The sequence below is a fragment of the Penicillium antarcticum genome (genome assembly GCF_028974205.1).
Source record: "Penicillium antarcticum strain IBT 31339 chromosome Unknown utg000010l_segment0_segment0, whole genome shotgun sequence".
Lineage (NCBI taxonomy): Eukaryota > Fungi > Ascomycota > Eurotiomycetes > Eurotiales > Aspergillaceae > Penicillium > Penicillium antarcticum.
Genome location: NW_026695308.1, coordinates 14,422 through 33,405, shown reverse-complemented (window position 1 = coordinate 33,405; position 18,984 = coordinate 14,422). Strand labels below are relative to the sequence as shown.

The following is an 18,984-nucleotide window of genomic DNA, read 5'->3' as shown; positions in this document are numbered from 1 at the left end:
CTTTCGTAGAACACTTGGTTATAACAACAACCCAATTGTGGCATATTGATTACACGTCTTAGTCATCCTAGACCTTACACTCGCGTTTGCGCTTCCGTTTCTCATTAGACTCGGCCGATGAGCATTGATGAGACGCTCTGGGGCGCAGACGTTGGAGCCAGGCTTGCCGAATCGCCTCGCTAGTAATGGCCTGGTCTTGCTTTTTCTTATCGTCCTTTTGGCCGAGGATTTCGGGAGAAGTCCACCACGCGGACTCAAGCCCCGGAGGCTGCTGCTGACGCAGTCGTAGTGTAATATGGCTGCGTTCACGTGATGGGCTGATGGGGATATCTCCCATGGCTCTCTCCGCCAACCGGCGCGAATGACCCAGAACTCTTTTCTTCCTCGTGGTTGATGTAGATCGCATCTTGGGCGGATGGCCCAGTAGGCTGAGTCTCTCCGGAGAAATGGCTCTATTCTGGCGCAGTCGCCTGGGAGAGATTTGCGCCATCTATGCTGGATTTTATACTGGAGAAGATGAATGACTCTGGCGAGCGCCACACCAGCCATCAGCGGATTCTCAGACTATTTATCTTGTGGGAAAGCGCTACTACGAGCCGGCCTTTCCCTCAATTATAACTTCGCTTTCGAGAAATTGAAGGTCGCCCTCAGGTTTGACAAGAGCCATTCCAACAATCGGCCCTTTGTCCGACTTAGAAAGCCTGGGTCTGCATCTCCGTAGAACTACCATCGTTGGCCGCTAGCCTCGTTTCGAGATATGAGGACCGGCAATCGTCATCCGATTGCAATGGGCGACGGAAAAAAGGGTCAGGCTTTGCTGGGCTTTGCATTACAGTAATATGCACTACATTTTCCTTAATGAGAGATATTTTAATTGCGTACATAAAGCAGCCAAATCCAGCTGCGGGAAAAACCACCCCATGGCTACTGCAACCATAGGTGAGAGCCTGGGCATCCAACAATAATTCACCAAACACATATGGAGTAACAGAAATGTGGGAGATTCCGAGTCCCAACTCGCCTTAGCCTTGGGCTGTGGCGCCTGCTAATGTGGTTATTCTGGCATTTAAACAGAGGTGGTTATGAGCCTCATGCTAGATGGTGCGAAGAAACTCCAATACAAGGGTACCGACAATAAACGTTAATAGCCAACTGTAGAAATAGATACGCATATAGCCCACGCTTTGTTATAGACCAATGATTACCAGTCAGGAAGGGATCCCAAATGACACTCACAAGCAACGAGAAACGTGCTCTGTCCAGGCAGCAATGCCGGGAAGCTCTGGCAGCTCACATTCGTATGATGCCCAGGCAGAAAAGTACCAGAACCGTTTAACAGCTAACGGCATAATTAGATGAGCGATTAGGTTTGACTGTCGCACCGAGTCGGGTCCGATTACAGCCCTCCGCAGCAGACGGCTACGCATGGTCGGTGTCAGATTCTCAAAAACATCTATTGAAAACAAATTTAAGCAATGGGACGGTTGGCTTCTACCAGGACATACGTGATGCACTTGTGTGTGAGATGGAAGCTGTTAGCCCGCAGACGTTGCGGGAGCTTGACACAGGTTTTGATAAAAAGATGAGCGCCAAGGTGAGCCACCCATATTTACGGAATGTCAAAATGCTGAAAGATCAAAGCGCCCGTGCCCACCAAAGCTTTCGAAGTCACGCGAGACAGCTTCTGGGGGTGGCTCTTTCACGGTCACTATTCAACGACTTGAAAACGCAAACAAGGAACTTGCAGCTGAGCTTGTACGTGCCAAAGCCTGCTCGGAGGATTTGCTCAAGGAAAAGCTGGAATGGGAGGTAAAGTATCGAGAGATTGACGGGGAACTCGACGCCAGCCGGCGTTTGGTGAACCATTTGGAGAGCGAGCTGGTTCGCGTGGGAATGGGTGTTACGGAAGCTATGAAGATATTGCAGGACCACCAGCTTCCAGAAGGAAGCCAATCATACGTACAAGAAGAGAAATAGTTTTTCACCAGTTGTGCTGTTGCCTTGTCTTTACTGTACCAGGCGGTTTTCTATTTTTCTGTTCTTGAGCTCAAGGTTGCAAATGTTTTAGTAAGCTATCCTACTATGCCTAATAAAGCCTTAGGTTTACTACTGCAACCAAGCCCTTTTTCTGCATATGCTTTTAGCATGTTGTCGCATTCTTGTAGCATAATATAAGTTTGAAGTTTCTGTATCGTATGTAGTAGTCATGTCCCAAGAATAGAAATATGCATTGAGATCGTAACTAGTGTCTACGTAGAAATTGCGGTGGCATATATTCTTTGTCCAGTTCGACGAGAACATAAATGATTGCAGACCAGAAATAGTGCCAGTCGGCAGAAATACTATTAAGAGACAAAAGCAGTGGTCATCCTCCTGTACTACCCCCCTCATCTCATAATGTGTAATATATGAAAGACAGGAGGCGAGCTTCGCTTCAACTGCGTGCCGGAAAGTTGATATCGTAGTGCGAGGTCTTGTTTACGATATTCACCATAAGTTTTAGTTCTGCCTCACCTTTCAGGGAAGCAAAAAAGCCGTCCTGGTTGCTCAGCTTTGATCTTCGCATATGGTCAGGCCGACTTACCAGCATCAATTCGTCCAGTTCGACCGTATCCAGCCTTTGTGGGAGATTCCGAGCCTCTGCGCTCCACGGAAAATCAGGGTCGAATTTCTCGTTCTTTTTTATTAATCTTTTGACAATCTCTGACAATGCGGTCAGCTTCAGCGTAGCCGCATTCATGTCCTCAGGATCGATGCGGCAACTTCGTTCCACGCCAGCTATTGAGATGCGGTGGTATTAGCGACTGCGATGACTTCCCCATACATATGGGAGCTGGCTTACCGATCCTGACCCCACCAGACCCTGTAAACAAGACCTCGTCGTTGGTTAGTGTGGCAAGAGCTCTATCGCAATCGCGGAGATACCTGATCCCGATAAGAATCTACAGAGGGTCAGAATTGGTCTCGAAGTGGGCTTGTGTCTCCAAGAGCAATAGAAACGGGTAGGTAGACATACTGGCCACACAATCGAGGCAATCTCGGTCTCACTTAGGACGTACTTGGATCCCAGGACCTGAGACAAGGAGCATTCGACCGGCTCCCACACTAGGAACGAGTGATCCTCATGTTGGTAATGACACAGGAGCCGTGGGAAACTGCGGTAAGAGAGATCGTTGACAGTCTTTACCAACGACTGTATCGAGGCTGGCTCCGCCTTGAGCTGTTGAATGTGGACCAGCTCCATTTTGTCCTCTCTATTCTGGGCCAGAAATATTCCCTTTCGCGGAAAGATTTCAATGCCTTTGATATATACCGACCAAGGATCTTCGCTCAATGTCTGGAGACTGGAAGTGGATATTTCTGAGTTTCGCTTTCGCTTCCGAAATTTGACCAACGGCTTGGTCGGAGGTTTGGTTTTCGGGAGGGTGGTTGGGTTGGACTTGGTGTGGGTGGTAGGTGCAGCCACGTCTTTCGTCCGCTCCACAGGTGTGATGGACACACTATCATTGCCACCGGAATCGGCTTTCGTGGGAAAAAACATAGTTTCAGGCCTACTGGCCTTGGGGCGATTGGCATCCATCGTGGCAAACTCTCGTTGAAACGGTTGGGAGAGGATTGGGTGGCTTGGTTGATTTGAGGAATGGAGGGTTATATTCCTAATTCGAGTGCAAGGTCCTGTTCTGGTATATGGGTGCTGTAGCTCATTGATAGCTGAGGTGTCTGAATCAAAAATCAGGAAACGTCACCAATATATACATTTCAACAGCCGTTTATTTAGCATTTCACAAAAGGGATGATGCTCCACGCGGTAATATTACTGCAGTCTCTAGTGATTGACGGCTGATGACTGGGACGCCGGCAGGGCAAGTTGTTAATCAACTACGGCTTAGACGGCCTCAAAAGAGATCCTTATCCTTAGCTAGTCTCTATAGATAGATCATCACTTGGCTTCTTACCCTTTTTGCAGCTGAAGCGCATCAGGACTGAACATTCGCCGTTTTGACTTCACCTTGGCTGTCATAGTTTCCAAGCAGTGGTAAAACGAGAGAGCGGGATAGCTTTCATCTACACTCTTTGCATGTCGCCTTTCTCTTTGTGAATAGATTGGTGTAATTATTGAATCGAAACGGCGCCATTTGATCACCCTGGGTCCTGTCGAGTTTGGTAGTCAAATGTAATGTTGCTGCATAATAATACACAAACACGGCGATACACTGAAAGAATAGTGCCGCGCGACCACGACGACGTACATCTGTCGAATTGTGTATACTCAAGAAATGACCAGGACCATGCACCTTCCACAACCCGTAAAACAAAATACATAAAGTAAATGAACAAAGTAACACAGTACAGCAGGCTTCAATTTCCAGCTCCAGTTGTTGAGGGTCGTCAATCGATGGTGGCCAATGGAGGAGTTAATTCGTAACTTTTGATTTCACGCGGGCGCAATCGGCGAGTTACTAAAGTGGTTGGCCTGTTTAAACAACTGACGTGATCTGAAGTGGTTGACCTGTTTAAACAATTGACGTGGTCAAATGTGGATGCTTGCTGTGGAGACATCCTGAGGTCACCTCAAAATAGTTGCACAAAAGGCAGGCATTTTAGTGCAGTAACCCACGGTCATGTTTGGGCTCCACTTACCACATATGCCTCATGTATAATACTCTGACAGAACTGGATCCCCATCCTAGGAAGAAGGTGGGTAAATGTCAATCGAAGGAACCCAAAGTGTAGGCTCTTAGAAGAAGCAGGCACTTAAATGCCTTGTAAAATCAACGGGGTTGAACATGCTCCTGGTAACGTTCTAGACCTTCGTATCCGTCCTAGCCCGTCTGGGCTATTTCCTACTCCTAGGAGTTGCATTCTACCCATATTGACTCCTGGGAGCGTTTTTAATTGCTCCTAGGAGACTTATTTCTATATGCTCGTTCCTAGGAGTCAAACATGCTCTTACATTTCACTCCCAGGAGCGTCAACCCTTGGCAATAACAAATTTGTTGAAGGTATATTAGTGCCTAGGAGCTCATCCATTCCTTGCTAGAAGCCTTAACGTCTACATACGCTCCTAGAAACCCCGCTTATGCTTGTCAAGGATATAGATGAAGCATGCGGAACGGATGGAGATATGATCCGCACGGGACCCACATGGTGTACATGGGTTCCCCTGAACGCGAGGAAGCTACCTTTCTTTTGCTTCCTCGCGCTACGTCTTGTATCTAGAGTCAACTATAGTTGTTCTTAATATTGATTGTTTATCTTGAAATACTATCCACCTCTCTGTATACGTGAGACCCTCACAATGTTACCTTTCGTACCTGGGAGACTCAAAAGCTTGGTTTCCTAGAGTTGTTCCTAGGAGACTAAGATTTTGTCTGCTCGCGTTCCACACCCGCTGATACCTTCTTTCGCAATGATACATAGATACAGGGAAACGCCTTTTCCATCTATAGGGTTGAAATGAAGAAAAAAGAAGATGCCCTCGTACAGTATTTGTAAGAACGGGCAACTCGTAGAAGCCTGGGCTTGCCTACTATTGAGACGCATTGCTCCCAGGATCATTCAATTACATAGCATAGTTCGCTCTGGCGGGCCATGTGGCAAAACCGTCTGGCTGATAGAGCCCTGAGTTTACAGAGCCAGGAAATTGACCGAGCTCAGCCTCATAAGGAATAAAGCTTGACCAGAAAGAATGTGTCTTTTTTTTTTCTCCTCTATCATTCCTTGTTGTGTCCTTCTTTCCATGAGCATCGAAGCAATTACTTAAACACAACTTGCCCAAATGACCTTGCGCTCCACAATGTCTACCAAATACACTATTCGGATGCGCCTTGCCATTGCGTTCCTCGCTATCATAGGGCTGGCCTTTGCCAGTCTCAACTCGGCTATGGCGCGCTTCGCGATTATTCTGCGGGACCGAGCAAAAGCCGATATCATCACTCCCAACAAATCCATTTCAGACAACACATTCAGAAATCTGATGGACAATGTCCTCGTCGACGTCCTGATTGCAGTCGTCATATCCACCTCGTTTGCTGTTGTGGGAGCTGTGCTTGCGTGCCACCCCCGATGGCTACGAGGGCAAGACAGAACCTGGATGTACTTCGGGTGCTTCCAATGCATCCTGAGCCTGGTAATTCTATCAACCGGGGGTTATCTGGCCGACCACGTGCATGGCTTTCAAACCTCCTTTGAAAGGGTTAGCGGTAATGACAACTTTCAGTATTACAAGATCATGTTCTTTGGAGGGGTTGGTCAGGCGGCTTATGGGTCTCTGGTTATATTCATGGCCATTGCATCCTTTGTCGCTTTTTTGATCTATGAACGTCACGAAAGAGAAACTCAGCCAATCGAAGCAACGCGACAATCAGAGCAGTATCTGTGAGGTGGGTCTCCTCAGGCTCAGCGTCTCCTCGGGGGCAGCAGGGACAAAGGTGAGGTGGTCTGTAATGGGATACAGCCATCGGCATTGTTAGATGAAACGTTTGAGGTTGCTAGTAGACGTGGATCATGCATGATCGAATCATTGAGAAAACGTGGTAGATAGAGGCTTGTAAAAGGGAAGGGCTTAATTCTTGTTGCACGGCGAGACATTTAATGAGTCCTAACGTACTACGTGGCTTTAGGCTATCTATATCAAATGCTACGACGAAAGTTTGGATGCAATTAATGCTTTCTGGTGAGACTACAAGGGGAAGGGCGAACCATCATGGATACTGTCGAAGGTGGCTTTGAACAGCCTTTACCCCTTATTGAACGGGAACCATATCCCCTATTCATAAAGAGAGTTTACTGCCACTTCACAATTGCATCTTTACTCTCCTGCGCATGCGCCTCTGGAGAAGCTTTCTTTAGCCACAATATGACATCGCTACTTTCTGATCAAATCAAACTGTCTTTCATTAGAGCGATAGGAGATCCCCGGCTTCGTCCGCAGTGTATCTGGGTTAGTGAAAATGGGCTAGTCTGCCCTAATGACGTTTCGATGGACAGTCGCAACCTCGCTAGCACCGAGCTACTTGCCTTGGGGGATAATATCTCTAAACCCACTCGGAAGGACATCTCAAGGATCGCCAGTTTTCTATTGTGTGAAGACTGCAAGGTTCATGAGATCCAATGTCCAGAAATCGTTTGACGGCTCGGTGAAAAGTATCAACAGCCACGCCGCTCATTGTTCCGTTGTGACAGGCGTCTCTACAACTACAGTATCAAGGAAAAAAGCCGTTTGGGCTTCGAACTGGGCTTCTCCGGCAAGGCTTACAACGAGATGTTTGGATCCCGAACGAGCAGACGATGATAGCTAGGAAGGGTGGGAAGAGTTTGGATGAATGAAATGCTGTACAATAGCTCAAAAAAAATCAAATGTTTGTCCGGAAAACAGTTAAAGCATGGACTTGACTCGTTAGACCTTTGATAGCTAGGAAGGCCTCTATAGATGCAAGACCACGTAATGTACCTAAGACTATTGCAATATTCTCATGTAGCTCCCGGGCCACCCTTCTAGAAACAATGCATTTTTACTGTCCACATTCGCCAAAAAGAGCACATCGCCATTCGTTCCAAGTCAAAAAGCGAGGCCCTTTGTAAATGCTACGGCAAGTCCGGTCTTTTCTTTGCAGTCGGGTCGGGCATCAAGCGAGGAAGGAGATTTGATTGGAAGCTGTGAGTCTTTCAGTTCCAATCCTTAGAATGTGCATTATATGAGACTTACATCGGGCGAGGACGCGCAGGAATCTCTCGTGCTTCTGTCTTCAGTAAATGGGCCGCCATCCAAGGCAGATGCCAGCAACAACTTTCTCGACGAATCGGGCGTGGGCTTAATTTCTTCTGTTGGTTGAACAAAAGGATGACCTTCCAAAGCCATACATAGCCGGAAAGTGAGGATTTGCGGCCCAAGTACGACTTTCTGGTCCACCATGATGATGTTGAATAAGGGCGGTTCTTTGCGAAAGGAGAGATGCAGATTAAACTAGAGGCATGGTAAAATTGCGAGGGCAAAGCTGGCTTTTATATTCTGCGGATAGCACTGACTGCGCCATGAAGGTTGAAGCAGTGCGAAAATTCCCTGGTTGCGATTACTCTCATGTCCTTTGTAGTCAGGGTTGGTCGATATTCCTAGGAACAAGATACGTAAAAAGCATCCATTCATTGGTCTGTCTTTTTAAGCGAGGGCTTGCGGTGTTTGCACGCCGAAACCCGCTGGCCTAGAAGGTCACCAAACATGAGGTCTACTGTACCTAGGAACAGTAGGGGAGATGACAATGACTACCCGTGACGTTGCAGGGTATCGGCGTGCGAGTGTGGTTGTTGCCTGGGTTGAGCATACAACCATTGCGTTCGACTTTTTCTTGGGTTAAAATCAAGACGGGAATTGCCTTCGTGGGCAACATACATCGGCCCTGAGAACTAGTGCAATATACCAACGCAACGGAAAGATTATCTGGAACGGCCGATGCCGTATCTTCCATGTCTGGTGGAACGCGAAGGTGTTGAAATTGAAAGGCGACTCTTCCATGGTGTAATATCGTCCTGGATATTTCCTGTCAGCCTGGGTTGGACCTAAACGGAGAAACAACCACGAAATGAATTTGACTGGGATTCTTTTGCCACACTCAGGGGAAACTCATTTTTCAGCGATGCGGAGCAGTTCCGATCTCACACTGGGTAAGGAGAGAATAAACAGAAGGTGAAAAATACCCACGATGAGTTTAAGGGGGAAAATGAACAGATAACTTCGGCGACTTGCTAGCCCTTGTATCCCGTTGCCCCAATGTGTGGCTCGGTGGCTGGTTCTTTAGGCAGTACATTGTTTATTAAATTATTCCGATTTATTTCCTTTTTCTTTCCTTTCTGAGCCGACCACACTAAAGAGACAGATAGATCTTTCAGGTAATCTTTATGCAGTTCCCACAACCAACCAGCCCACCCTGCAAGTATTCGCATGGTTTGGATATCGCACAACAGACCAGCTATGTACAAACGAAAGACGTTGTACGGCGATGTCATTATCATCGGAGCAGGCTTGTCGGGAATCGACATGGCATGCCAGCTCCAACGGCAACTACGTGTTAGTGACTATGTGATTTACGACCGCGCTCGAGAATTGGGTGGAGCGTGGGCAGCCAATAATTGTGATGTTCCTTGATTCCGTCTGCATATTACTTGTTAACAAGCAGCAGATCCAGGATGCAATGTTGATATACCTGGCGCTTTATATTCGCTATCATGGTTCCCGAATCCAGACTTCACCAGACTGTTCCCTTCCCAGCGGGAAATTTTATCCTATATCCAACGTGTCGCTCGCGCTAACCATGTCACTAAACATGTGAGATCTCAGATCGAATGGAAAGGTGCCCAGTGGGTAGAAGCGTCAAGTAAATGGCATGTCTATCTCTGCGATTTGAAGACAGGAGAAGAATTCATTCACGAAGCCAAAGTGTTGATCTCTGCTGTCGGGGGCTATACAAATCCCAAGTTCCCCGTCCTACCTGGCTTGGGGCGGTTTGAGGGTCCCGTCGTGCACACTGCCCAATGGAACAAGGAGTACGGCCTCCGAGGCCTCAACGTGGCCGTGGTGGGTAATGGATGTTTGTTCACGCCCTAGAGTCGTCTAGGAGACCATTGGATTAACAGTCCTGCAGGCTCCGGCTCACAGCTAGCTCCTGCTGTGAATCTAACTTACTACATAACTTATGAAGTATTTTGCTATAATATTAGGTATTTGCTATATAGTTTTTATATTAAAAAAGATTTATTTGTAGTAGAATAATTGGGTGTGAAACATGCTATTTAAATACTATATACAGCATGTCTTATTCTAACCTAACTTGAAATCCTTCTAGCAATTTTGATGGCTTCCTAACCCTCTGGCTATGTGGCCTAGGTTGTATTGCGGGTAGTGGATGACTTCCGTTATCATCGTCATCATTCTCAGGATCATAGATCTCTATATCATCACCCTCGGAACCAACGCTCCTTCGTCTTTTCCCCCTTGCTACTGCGCTCTGTTCCTGTGTCTCCGGCTCAGTCTGCTGGGTTATAGTGCTGATATCTTCATCCTCAACCTGCTCATCGTCACTAATTGGATCGAACTTCACTGTCTCCGTGTTTCTCTCATCTAATGCTGCCTGTCTCTCCTCTTTCGTGAGATACTCATCCATTAAAAGGCGATAGTCTTCTTGAAGGTCGAGCCTTGATGTACACATATACATCATAAGCTCCTGAATAGTTTTTGACTTCAGGGAATCACGACGATAATGACATATATCTCTCGCAGAGTTAAACAGCCGCTCAACACCTGCCCCAGTTGCAGGTATCGAGAGGATATCCCGTGCGAGATTTGCAAGTATTGGAAACTCATTCTGATGCTCTCTCCAGAAGACTCGAGGAGACGAACGCACGAGCCCTATATTATGATTAGCTAATAACTCAATATAGAACTATATATAATTACCCCCTTCGAGATATCTCGTGAGCTCGTCGGATTCAACAGTGACCGAAGAGAATTGTGAGTCTCCAACTTGGGCCTGAAGTTCAAGCTCAAGCTCTGATATCCCGGTTATAAACTGCCGACCTTCGTCGCTAATGTTTAGATTCGTTCGAGCTTTATATCGCTGAAAGAAATTTTCGAAGCTTCGACGATACTGCGAATGCCAGTCTATCTCGTCGTTCTTCCAGCTTGGCGTGCTAAAGAACTGAAGCTTCTGTGTCGGCGCAAGGATCGTGCCAATTGCAAATAGATCACCGGGAATATTGTCGGTATCAGCATAATACCGTGAGAGCTTTACCTGCGCGGCTTCGAGAGCTTCATACATAACACGCTTCCATTTTACCCGCTTATTTTTAAGCTCGGCGCCCACTTTGATGAGATGATTGGATAGCTTATTGTAGATACTAAAGACGAGGTGTATGCTCACGTCCTTAGTCTTACAAAGTAAGCTTGTATACCGAAAGAAGGGTTCTGTCACCGAAAGGAGGTAGTCAATCTGTCGCCATTCCTCATTGTTGAAATTGAATTGGATGTGGTCGGCATGAGAGCAGAACTGAGAACAGAACCGGGTATAAATTGACTGTAGCCTTTTCGCACGTCGAAGCATTAGGAATGTTGAATTCCAACGAGTCCTAACATCTTGAATAGGAAAAAGCTTTGGCTCTTCGCTCTGTAGGTTTACGAATGACTCTAGTCGCTGGGGACTAGCGTTAATCCAAACCGCGAAGTTTCGAACCTAATAATATATTAGTACGTAAATAAAATATATAAAGATATAGAACTAACTTTACGAAGGGTATCAACGATATCCTTTGTTCGCTGTCTCCCCCTGAACTGCTGAATTCGTTCCTCCTCACACCATTCTGTCTCCGGGCTCTTGTTCTTTGGGACCGCTTTCATCTTGCCAAGTAGCTCCCCAAGACATAGCTGAATAATATGCCAGCCATTGTTGTTGGAGAGCACGTTCAGCAGCGACGTGCAACCCGCGTCGGGCCGTCCAAGAATTAGCAACATCTCCCCAGGCTTGACGTATCCGAATGGATTGTCAATGATGGTCTTAGTCTTACTGCCTTTGTTACTGCGATGGAAGGAAAAAAGCTGGAGACGACGTTCTCATTGAATGTGGCATCGCAACCAACGCCCGTGACTGAGGTTCTGCCAGGTTACGCCGAGCATTTTCGGCTTCTCGCCCCCGACTTCATCTCGTTCCTGGATCTGGCGCAATTCGGGGGCCATGTACCATGTCGCTCTAGCACGATAGTCCTTATTTCATGTGTCAAACCAATATTCACGCAAAGAGTGCATTAATCGGTGGCATCACGCCTGTTATAGAGCTTTATGACCCAGAGCATTCAGACCTCAATTCCACGCTGTCCCATAGCTTCGGTGCAATACAGCAAGGGAATCCTTTGCCGGTCGCGTAACCAGAAAGTTTTGTCCATAACTCAGCATTAAAACACCTCCTTACGGCGTGATGAGTTAACTAGAAAGTTCGCGACCCAATTTTTACCCGTTTTAAGTACCGCTACGTCGTCGCCGCGGTCCGAAAGCAAGAGCTCTATCATAATCTGCACAGTAGAGGGCCGTGGGGCAGTTCCGCGTCGATTCATTGAAATTATCCATTTTTTTCAGCGAGACTTCTTCCGTTTCGGATAATTTTTTATGTTGTTTGCACGTATATTGCTTCGATCGGGGCGCCCATGAAGACGGGATTGCAATTTTGTCCTCGACACGTCGTAAAGCCGCGCCGCTTCGCGGATATTCGTGAGTTGACCTGTTTTTATCGCTTTTACAGGGAGTGAGAGTCTTCCCTCTCGCTGTAGGTCCGTCCTCGGCGTGGTTTTTAGCATTATTTTCGTGGGATGGGTGTAAACGTTGGTGCAGAAATAGGTGTAAAAAGAATGTGGGATGGATTTTCGGAGAGGTGGCCGGCTCGTTTGGGTGGCCCGCTCATTTGTGAAATACGTTACATCAATCGACATTCGTCAGCACGCGAAAGTTTCTTTGTCCCAGGGGCAACTCTATCGATCTGGCGACCCCGGTTTTGCGATACTGCTGACGGACCTGAATTACGAGCTGTAGAAGTGGTCGCGGATGAGGTAGGTTCAATCCTCGTAACACCGTGCGCAATGTTCTGACGTTCCCATCAGGTTTTCCGTGACGATGAAGGAAACGCCGTCGATCACCCCGGCCTGCGGCTTCGCCTCAGCGATTTCACTTACAAGGGCCCAGAAGGAGATGGGACATGAAGATACGGATATCTCCATCTCTGGGATACAACTCTGTCACTATCTAGATGCGGTGGATAGAAAATTAGAGCGAGCCCTGGGCGATCAATCTCTTGCTAAGGACGTTAAAAAGCGGAAACGGTTGGAAACACCTCCTGAAGCTATTAGGGCAGGTGATGAAGCAAAGTATGCCGAGCAAGAGGAGAGAGCAGCGAAGCGCGCGGATCATGACATGTATTAGCAAGAGAAGTCATCAACCAAGAGCCTCTCAGACTAGAATACCAAATATGTTCTGCTCTGCCGATGTGCTGGAAGGACAGGTGGCGAACCCAGGTAGCTCGCGCCCCAACAGATCACCAGTCGCCACAGCTAGGACGCTTCGAGAATGCAATATGGTCTTAATCACCCAATAAAACTATTACAACAGTCTAGGCTTGGCGCAAGTGCGCAATATTATGATCTAGGATTTAAATCTTCCTTTGTGCAGCTTCAATACCACACCTGAAGCCAACACGTACGCGCCCAACTTCGCACTCCGTCTTTACTCTTCTTCGAGTAGGGTATCTTGGCAATCTTTCACTCTTCAATAAACACCATGCGTCTACGCAGACGCCCTCTTCGTCGCCTTGGTTCGCAACTTCATCATCAAGAACACCAGGGCGTAGAACACTCCAGCCCACAATACAACCAGCCCCGCATTCCTCCAGCCGTAGTACTCTTCGTTCAAATTGAGTGTCTTCAAGTAGTCTTGCCCAGTAGTGTATCGGCACACCTCGCAGTTCTCCGTAGCGCCTGGGTTCAGAAGGTTTGTGCCACGTCCCATGCCTTGCTGATAGGTGGAGAGATAGTCGCCACATGTCTCGTTCGCAGGAGGATTGAAGACCGCAAGCTCGCCCCGCTCGCAAGTGATGTCGACGGAGAAGGTGGTGAAGGTGAGGAAGGCGCCGAAGAGGTAGTTGAAGGGATCGAGGTAGTAGATCCTAATATGTGATATTAGCATTGATCTCGAGGGTGTTGATAGTCATATGAGGCTTACCAATACCTCCAGAACGCCGTGATCTGGGAGTAAGGAACGAAGACACCGCAGAATGATACGAGGGTGGTGATGACCAGCGGGTTGACGAGAGATGCAAAGGTTGCGTTGGGAGCGTACGCGGCAATCGATTGTCCAATACCGGTGTACAACATCTCGTAAAACATCTAGAAGGTCTGTTAGTTTGGAGCGAGGAGTTAACCAAAGAAGAGAGAACTTACTGCGACGAAGAATGTGCTGCCTGCCCACTTGGTATCATTTGGCAACCCAGCAGTCCAGTACCAACACACAAAGTACAACACACCGCAGACGACCAGGTAGGGCAGCTCAGAAACGATCAAGCCAGTGACGAATGGCACCCAGTGGTAGGTCTTACTCTTCTTCTCGCGCGTCTCATACACGTTGCGACGATCGATGAAGATAGGCTGAAGCTGGGAGATGAGACCGGGGGCGACAAACAGGAAACTGAAGACCGTGAAGAGGCGTTGCTGGAGATCGCTGACGCTATTACCAATCGACCAGAACGAAAACCCGTTGTAAAGAGACAGGAGTATATGCAAGATGAGCTTGTTGTTGATGTACTCGGTGTTGCGGAACAAGGAGATGTTCATGCGGTGCGTGACAAGCTTTACCTGCTCCCACATGGGCGCTGCGAATTGATGACCATCGTCGACACTCCCAGGCGGTTTGGCGGCAGCATCGGCGACAAGAGTGTCAAGCTCTTGAGTGATCTTCTCGTGTTCTGGCGAGTTGAGCCAGACTTGGTTCCAGTCCTTGCCCTTAGAAAGGCTTCCTGATACGACTTCAATCATGTGCTCAGCAGGGTTGGCCTCTCGGGGGCACGGTGCGCCATGATCAGCGAAGTATTTCTTGACGATTCTTGCATGGTGACCGATATCGCCAAAGTATACGGTCTTGCCACCCTTCGCCAGTAGGAGGAGGGTGTCGAATTGGGCAAAGAGGTCGGCCGATGGCTGATGAATCGTGACGAGGACAGCTTGTCCGACTTCCGCGAGTTTGCGCAAGAAGCGTACCGTGTTGTTTGCAGCTTGGCCATCGAGACCAGAAGTAGGTTCGTCGAGGAAGATCAAAATACTGGGCTTAGCTACGAGTTCAACACCAATTGTGAGACCTGATAAGTTGTTAGTGTCTGTCTCGACTCTGTTCGATAGATTCAGACTTACGCTTGCGCTGTTCGACAGAAAGACCGGCACCAGGACGACCGATGAGGGTGTACTCGAGATCTTCCAACTGTAGAAGCTTGACGATCGCGTCCACATAGCGGAGCTTCTCCTCGTGGGGTATTTCACGATTCTGACGAAGAAGAGCAGAGAATTCCAAAGCCTCGCGTACCGTGGACAATGACTCGTGGACATCCATCTGTTCGACGTAGCCAGCAGATCGTTGGAAGGACACAGGGAGCGGGCGACCATCAACTAAAACGGAGCCATGAATAGTACCATCAGTCTTGCGTTGAGCTAGAACGTCGAGCAGTGTAGTCTTTCCGGCCTGAGTGAAAATGTTAGCATATACCCATCTGTCAATCGTATTGCTAGTGCATTTACACCCGAAGATCCCATAAGAGCACCGAGCGTACCGGGCTTGACAAATCCTTGAACGTTGTCGAGAAGAAGACGATCGCCATGCGGCGTCTTGACGGTGTAAGTCAGATTCTTCCAGGTAAAGACCGATGTATTGTTGACGAGCTGGTTGTCGATGGTTGCGTCAGACTTCTCGGAACCGGAGCCGGAGTTCTCGGATAGCTTCTCGACAGCCTGGGATTCCTCATCCGCAACCACGGCCTTAGGTACCTTCTTCTGCTTCTCACGGGGGATGAGGAGACCGCGACCACCTTCGCCCATCTGCTTCCACCTGGAAGTGAAGAAGACGGTCATTGCCACGAAGAAAACGTACCAGGCGCAGAGAATGCCAAAGTTGCGCCAAAGGTTGCTGTGGCTGAAGGACATGGAAGCCAGGTATTGGTCACCAGTAACGCTGGTTGCTCCAGGAGGGGCACCACGGACGCCGGTACATGCTTGTCCGCCCCCTGTTTCGGGGCTGTATCCTTCGCCATTTGGAACCAGGAATGGGCCCACACAAGCAATCACCTGGTCGTGGAACTCGTTCGCGAGCAATGCTTCAAACGCGTAGGCCATGGGGTCGATCCAGAAGAACCAAACGAACCAAGGGTGCATGTCGGGCTTGGGAATCATGTATCCTGCATATGTGAAGGCAGCGACGATAGTGAATCCAGAAGCTTTAGTTGCTGCGTCGAAATTCGGGAAAGCGGCGCCGATGAACCTGAACAGCTGTGTCATAGCCAGGGCCGAGATCAAGTTGATGAGCCAGAAGATGAAGAAAGCCTGCGCGGTGTACTGGAATCCAGTCATGAAGTACAACACAATTCCAAAGTGCGAGATTTGGAAGAGCATGATCGGGATGTCGGTAATGACCTGGGCGAAGACAAAGGCAGATGGATGGTGGAGAGCGAAGTCTCGGTGTTTGGCTAAGACGGGTCGGCCGACGAACGAATCCGTAACCTCGGCGAGAGCGATGAAGGTAGGATATAGTAGAGAGAAGAAGAGTGAGCCTCCCTTGATGAACAAGCCCGCCGTGTTGTCCGGAGCATTGTAGAACAGTGAGCCACCGATCAGCGCCTGAACAATAGTTGTGGCTTGCTTGATGAACAGAGTTTGCTTGTCGCCCCAGAGGATTTGAAATTGGCGTATGGTAGCCGTCTGCACCTGACGGAAATATCCTGCGGACTCCGCAGCTTTCTTTGGGGAGGTTTATGTGCTTGTCTTGAGCCTCCTGTTCCTTGAAGTCTGCCGTGTTTTGCTGAGCTTCGGGGCTATTGGGGTAGTCGAGCTCGGCCATCATCCTTGACTTGATGGGCGAGTTGTTATAAGCAGCGAGCAGCTCCTCTGTTGATCGAGGAAATCGGTCCTCAAAGTCTGGGGCAATTGTGCGTACAGCAGGTGCCGAGACGTTCGTGAGGAAGTCTGATTTGTTGGCTGCAGGGTCGCATAGAAAGCCAAGATCCTCCATGTATGGCACAGCTTCATCTCGAGGCCCGTAAAAGACCTGCTTTCCGTTGTCGAGAATCAGAATCCTGTCGAACTGCTCGTAGATGCCATTACCAGCTTGGTACAGACTGGCAATTGTAGTGAGACCAAGGATATCTGTCATGGCGCGCATGGCTTTCGTCCAATCTAGCGCGGTGCTTGCGTCGAGACCACGAGTGGAGTTATCCCAGGAGAAGACGCTGCCTCTAGTCGCAAGGCATTCGAGAATGGACACTCGCTTGCGCTCGCCACCCGAAACACCACGAATGAACTCATCTCCGACCTTGGTATCCTTTGTGTGTGTGATACCGAGAGACTTCAAGAGGAGTTCTTTGTATATTTGGGCGTATTCCTCCTCGTTCTCGATGTCCGGTGGCAGGTGGAAGGGCACCTTCAAACGTGTGGCGAAGTCGATGGTGTCGCCAACTGAAAGAGCTGGAAAGAAGATCTCCTCTTCGGTGTTCATGATGATCTGACCACGATATTGTTTGGCTTCTTGACTGGTCATGGAACCGAACGAGACGTCGCCAGTAATTTCTGCGAAGCCATTTCTGTGGTTTGATAGAACGCTAAGCAGTGTCGTGCAACCGGCTCCTGGATTTCCAAGAACAAGCAACATCTCACCGGGCTTGACACATCCAGAAGAGTTGTCGATAATGGTCTTCAGGGGCGGGCTTTTACTGCCCTTCCCGAATGGGTTGAATTGAGAGAGAACATTTTCGTTGTAAAGGGCATCACTGCTGATGCCCTTTACTGTGAGGTTCTGCCATGTCACACCCAGCTTCTTCGATTTCCCACCGTTAGTCTCGTTACGTTGTCGTATTTGTACTATATCTGGAGTGATGGGCCATTGTGAGATGTCTCGGGGGTCGGTCTTTTGGCCGGATTCGTCGTCTGGCTGCTCCGCGCTGGAGTTGACGATAGGGTCCGCCAGTGGGGAGGGTGATCGTCCGGAGGGCTTTCCGAGCGAACTCGCCTGGTACATCGCTTTCTCGGGGTCGCGATTGACCTCCATGTTGTAGTTCTTCGAATTCGCTGATTTGCCAGACGTTGACAGTAGAAGAACTTCAAATGGACAAAAAATGCTGGAGAATAGACAACTGGAGTTGCCGGTGGGAGAGTAGCAATATCACGCACAAGATATAAGAACAAATTTCGCTCAATTACTGAACAAATCGCCTCCTTTCGGCTTGATGACATATTCAACTGTCTCACCTGGATTATGAGGTATGTCCGATCGGAGTGATTATTAAACGTTCCAGGCTCAGATTTGGCTAACTAAATAAAGTTGAAATAGGATTACTATTGGTGCGGCTCGATTGATGGACCCATGGAATTGGGTGGGACCTCGTAACCTTCAGCCCCTGGATCCGGGAAGATCCTACGCTAGGCTTTACTAATCAGTCTGTTGGATCCCCTGTACCGATGATATTGTCCTGTCACCCTGATACGCACTACTCATGTGACGAACTGAGAGAGTGGTCAAATACCACTAGGACCCTTTGGGACAGGCTTATTCATCGTTCACCCAATTCCCCCTAGTATTTGTACGGTATTCCGGGCACATTCGGAAGTACGGTGTTGTAACACGCCGAAGCTTACAGTGGTGTAACATTAGTATTTGACCTCCGGTACTTCGGCCTAGGACCCACTTTGTTATACTGCCTGGCAGAAACCTCGGAATTCAATTCAATTTAATAGCTAGTATGCCACCCGCCATACTTAATGACATCAGCTACCCTATGAGGCATTGTCTCCGATAGATGCTTAAAGAGATCGATATCTAGCGCTTCCCATGCTTCCTGCGCAGCTTCTAGTAGTAATTCTAGCGTAGGTTCATTATTAGGAAGCTGCATGAGCTCTGGGTGACGCTTCAGGATTTCCGCTTTAAGCAGCGCCCAGAGGTTCTCGATCGGGTTCAAATCAGGCGAATAGGGAGGCCATTCCATGATATCGCATTGGAGCTCATTTAAAGCGTCCCGTACGATATATGCCGTGTGAACAGGCGCGTTATCTTGCTGAAAAATAGCATTAGAATCAATGCTATTAAGGAGCGTAGGTAAGACGCGCCGATAGAGCTCTTCGATCGTACGTGAAGAGACGCCACCTCTTCGAGATAGGGGATCTCCGAATAGGGGAATAAGGCCTGATCGACGTGAAAGTCCGGAAAAA

General features: G+C 48.4%; 7 protein-coding genes across 7 annotated transcripts; 3 read left to right on the top strand and 4 right to left on the bottom strand.

The window, feature by feature from the left end:
• Nucleotides 1–67: 67 nt before the first annotated feature.
• N7508_011042 (uncharacterized protein) lies at nt 68–406 on the bottom strand (the record flags this gene model as incomplete). The annotated part of the gene is made up of 1 exon (XM_058469102.1): nt 68–406. The coding sequence occupies one exon, from the start codon at nt 404–406 to the stop codon at nt 68–70; it is 339 nt and encodes a 112-aa protein (XP_058314080.1).
• Nucleotides 407–1,225: 819 nt separating this feature from the next.
• Nucleotides 1,226–1,977, top strand: N7508_011041 (uncharacterized protein; the record flags this gene model as incomplete). Its single annotated transcript, XM_058469101.1, has 3 exons — nt 1,226–1,298; nt 1,356–1,594; nt 1,642–1,977. The coding sequence occupies 3 exons, from the start codon at nt 1,226–1,228 to the stop codon at nt 1,975–1,977; spliced, it is 648 nt and encodes a 215-aa protein (XP_058314079.1).
• A 457-nt stretch (nt 1,978–2,434) lies between these two features.
• Nucleotides 2,435–3,580, bottom strand: N7508_011040 (uncharacterized protein; the record flags this gene model as incomplete). The annotated part of the gene is made up of 3 exons (XM_058469100.1): nt 2,435–2,778; nt 2,843–2,942; nt 3,017–3,580. 3 exons carry the CDS (start codon nt 3,578–3,580, stop codon nt 2,435–2,437), a joined length of 1,008 nt encoding a protein of 335 aa, XP_058314078.1.
• Nucleotides 3,581–5,797: 2,217 nt separating this feature from the next.
• On the top strand, nt 5,798–6,382 carry N7508_011039 (uncharacterized protein; the record flags this gene model as incomplete). The annotated part of the gene is made up of 1 exon (XM_058469099.1): nt 5,798–6,382. One exon carries the CDS (start codon nt 5,798–5,800, stop codon nt 6,380–6,382), a length of 585 nt encoding a protein of 194 aa, XP_058314077.1.
• Nucleotides 6,383–11,490: 5,108 nt separating this feature from the next.
• On the bottom strand, nt 11,491–12,096 carry N7508_011038 (uncharacterized protein; the record flags this gene model as incomplete). Its single annotated transcript, XM_058469098.1, has 2 exons — nt 11,491–11,633; nt 11,955–12,096. The coding sequence occupies 2 exons, from the start codon at nt 12,094–12,096 to the stop codon at nt 11,491–11,493; spliced, it is 285 nt and encodes a 94-aa protein (XP_058314076.1).
• Nucleotides 12,097–12,580: 484 nt separating this feature from the next.
• On the top strand, nt 12,581–12,955 carry N7508_011037 (uncharacterized protein; the record flags this gene model as incomplete). The annotated part of the gene is made up of 2 exons (XM_058469097.1): nt 12,581–12,585; nt 12,637–12,955. 2 exons carry the CDS (start codon nt 12,581–12,583, stop codon nt 12,953–12,955), a joined length of 324 nt encoding a protein of 107 aa, XP_058314075.1.
• Nucleotides 12,956–13,315: 360 nt separating this feature from the next.
• On the bottom strand, nt 13,316–17,827 carry N7508_011036 (uncharacterized protein; the record flags this gene model as incomplete). The annotated part of the gene is made up of 6 exons (XM_058469096.1): nt 13,316–13,694; nt 13,751–13,914; nt 13,969–14,879; nt 14,932–15,256; nt 15,313–16,491; nt 16,514–17,827. The coding sequence occupies 6 exons, from the start codon at nt 17,825–17,827 to the stop codon at nt 13,316–13,318; spliced, it is 4,272 nt and encodes a 1,423-aa protein (XP_058314074.1).
• Between the last annotated feature and the right edge of the window lie 1,157 nt (nt 17,828–18,984).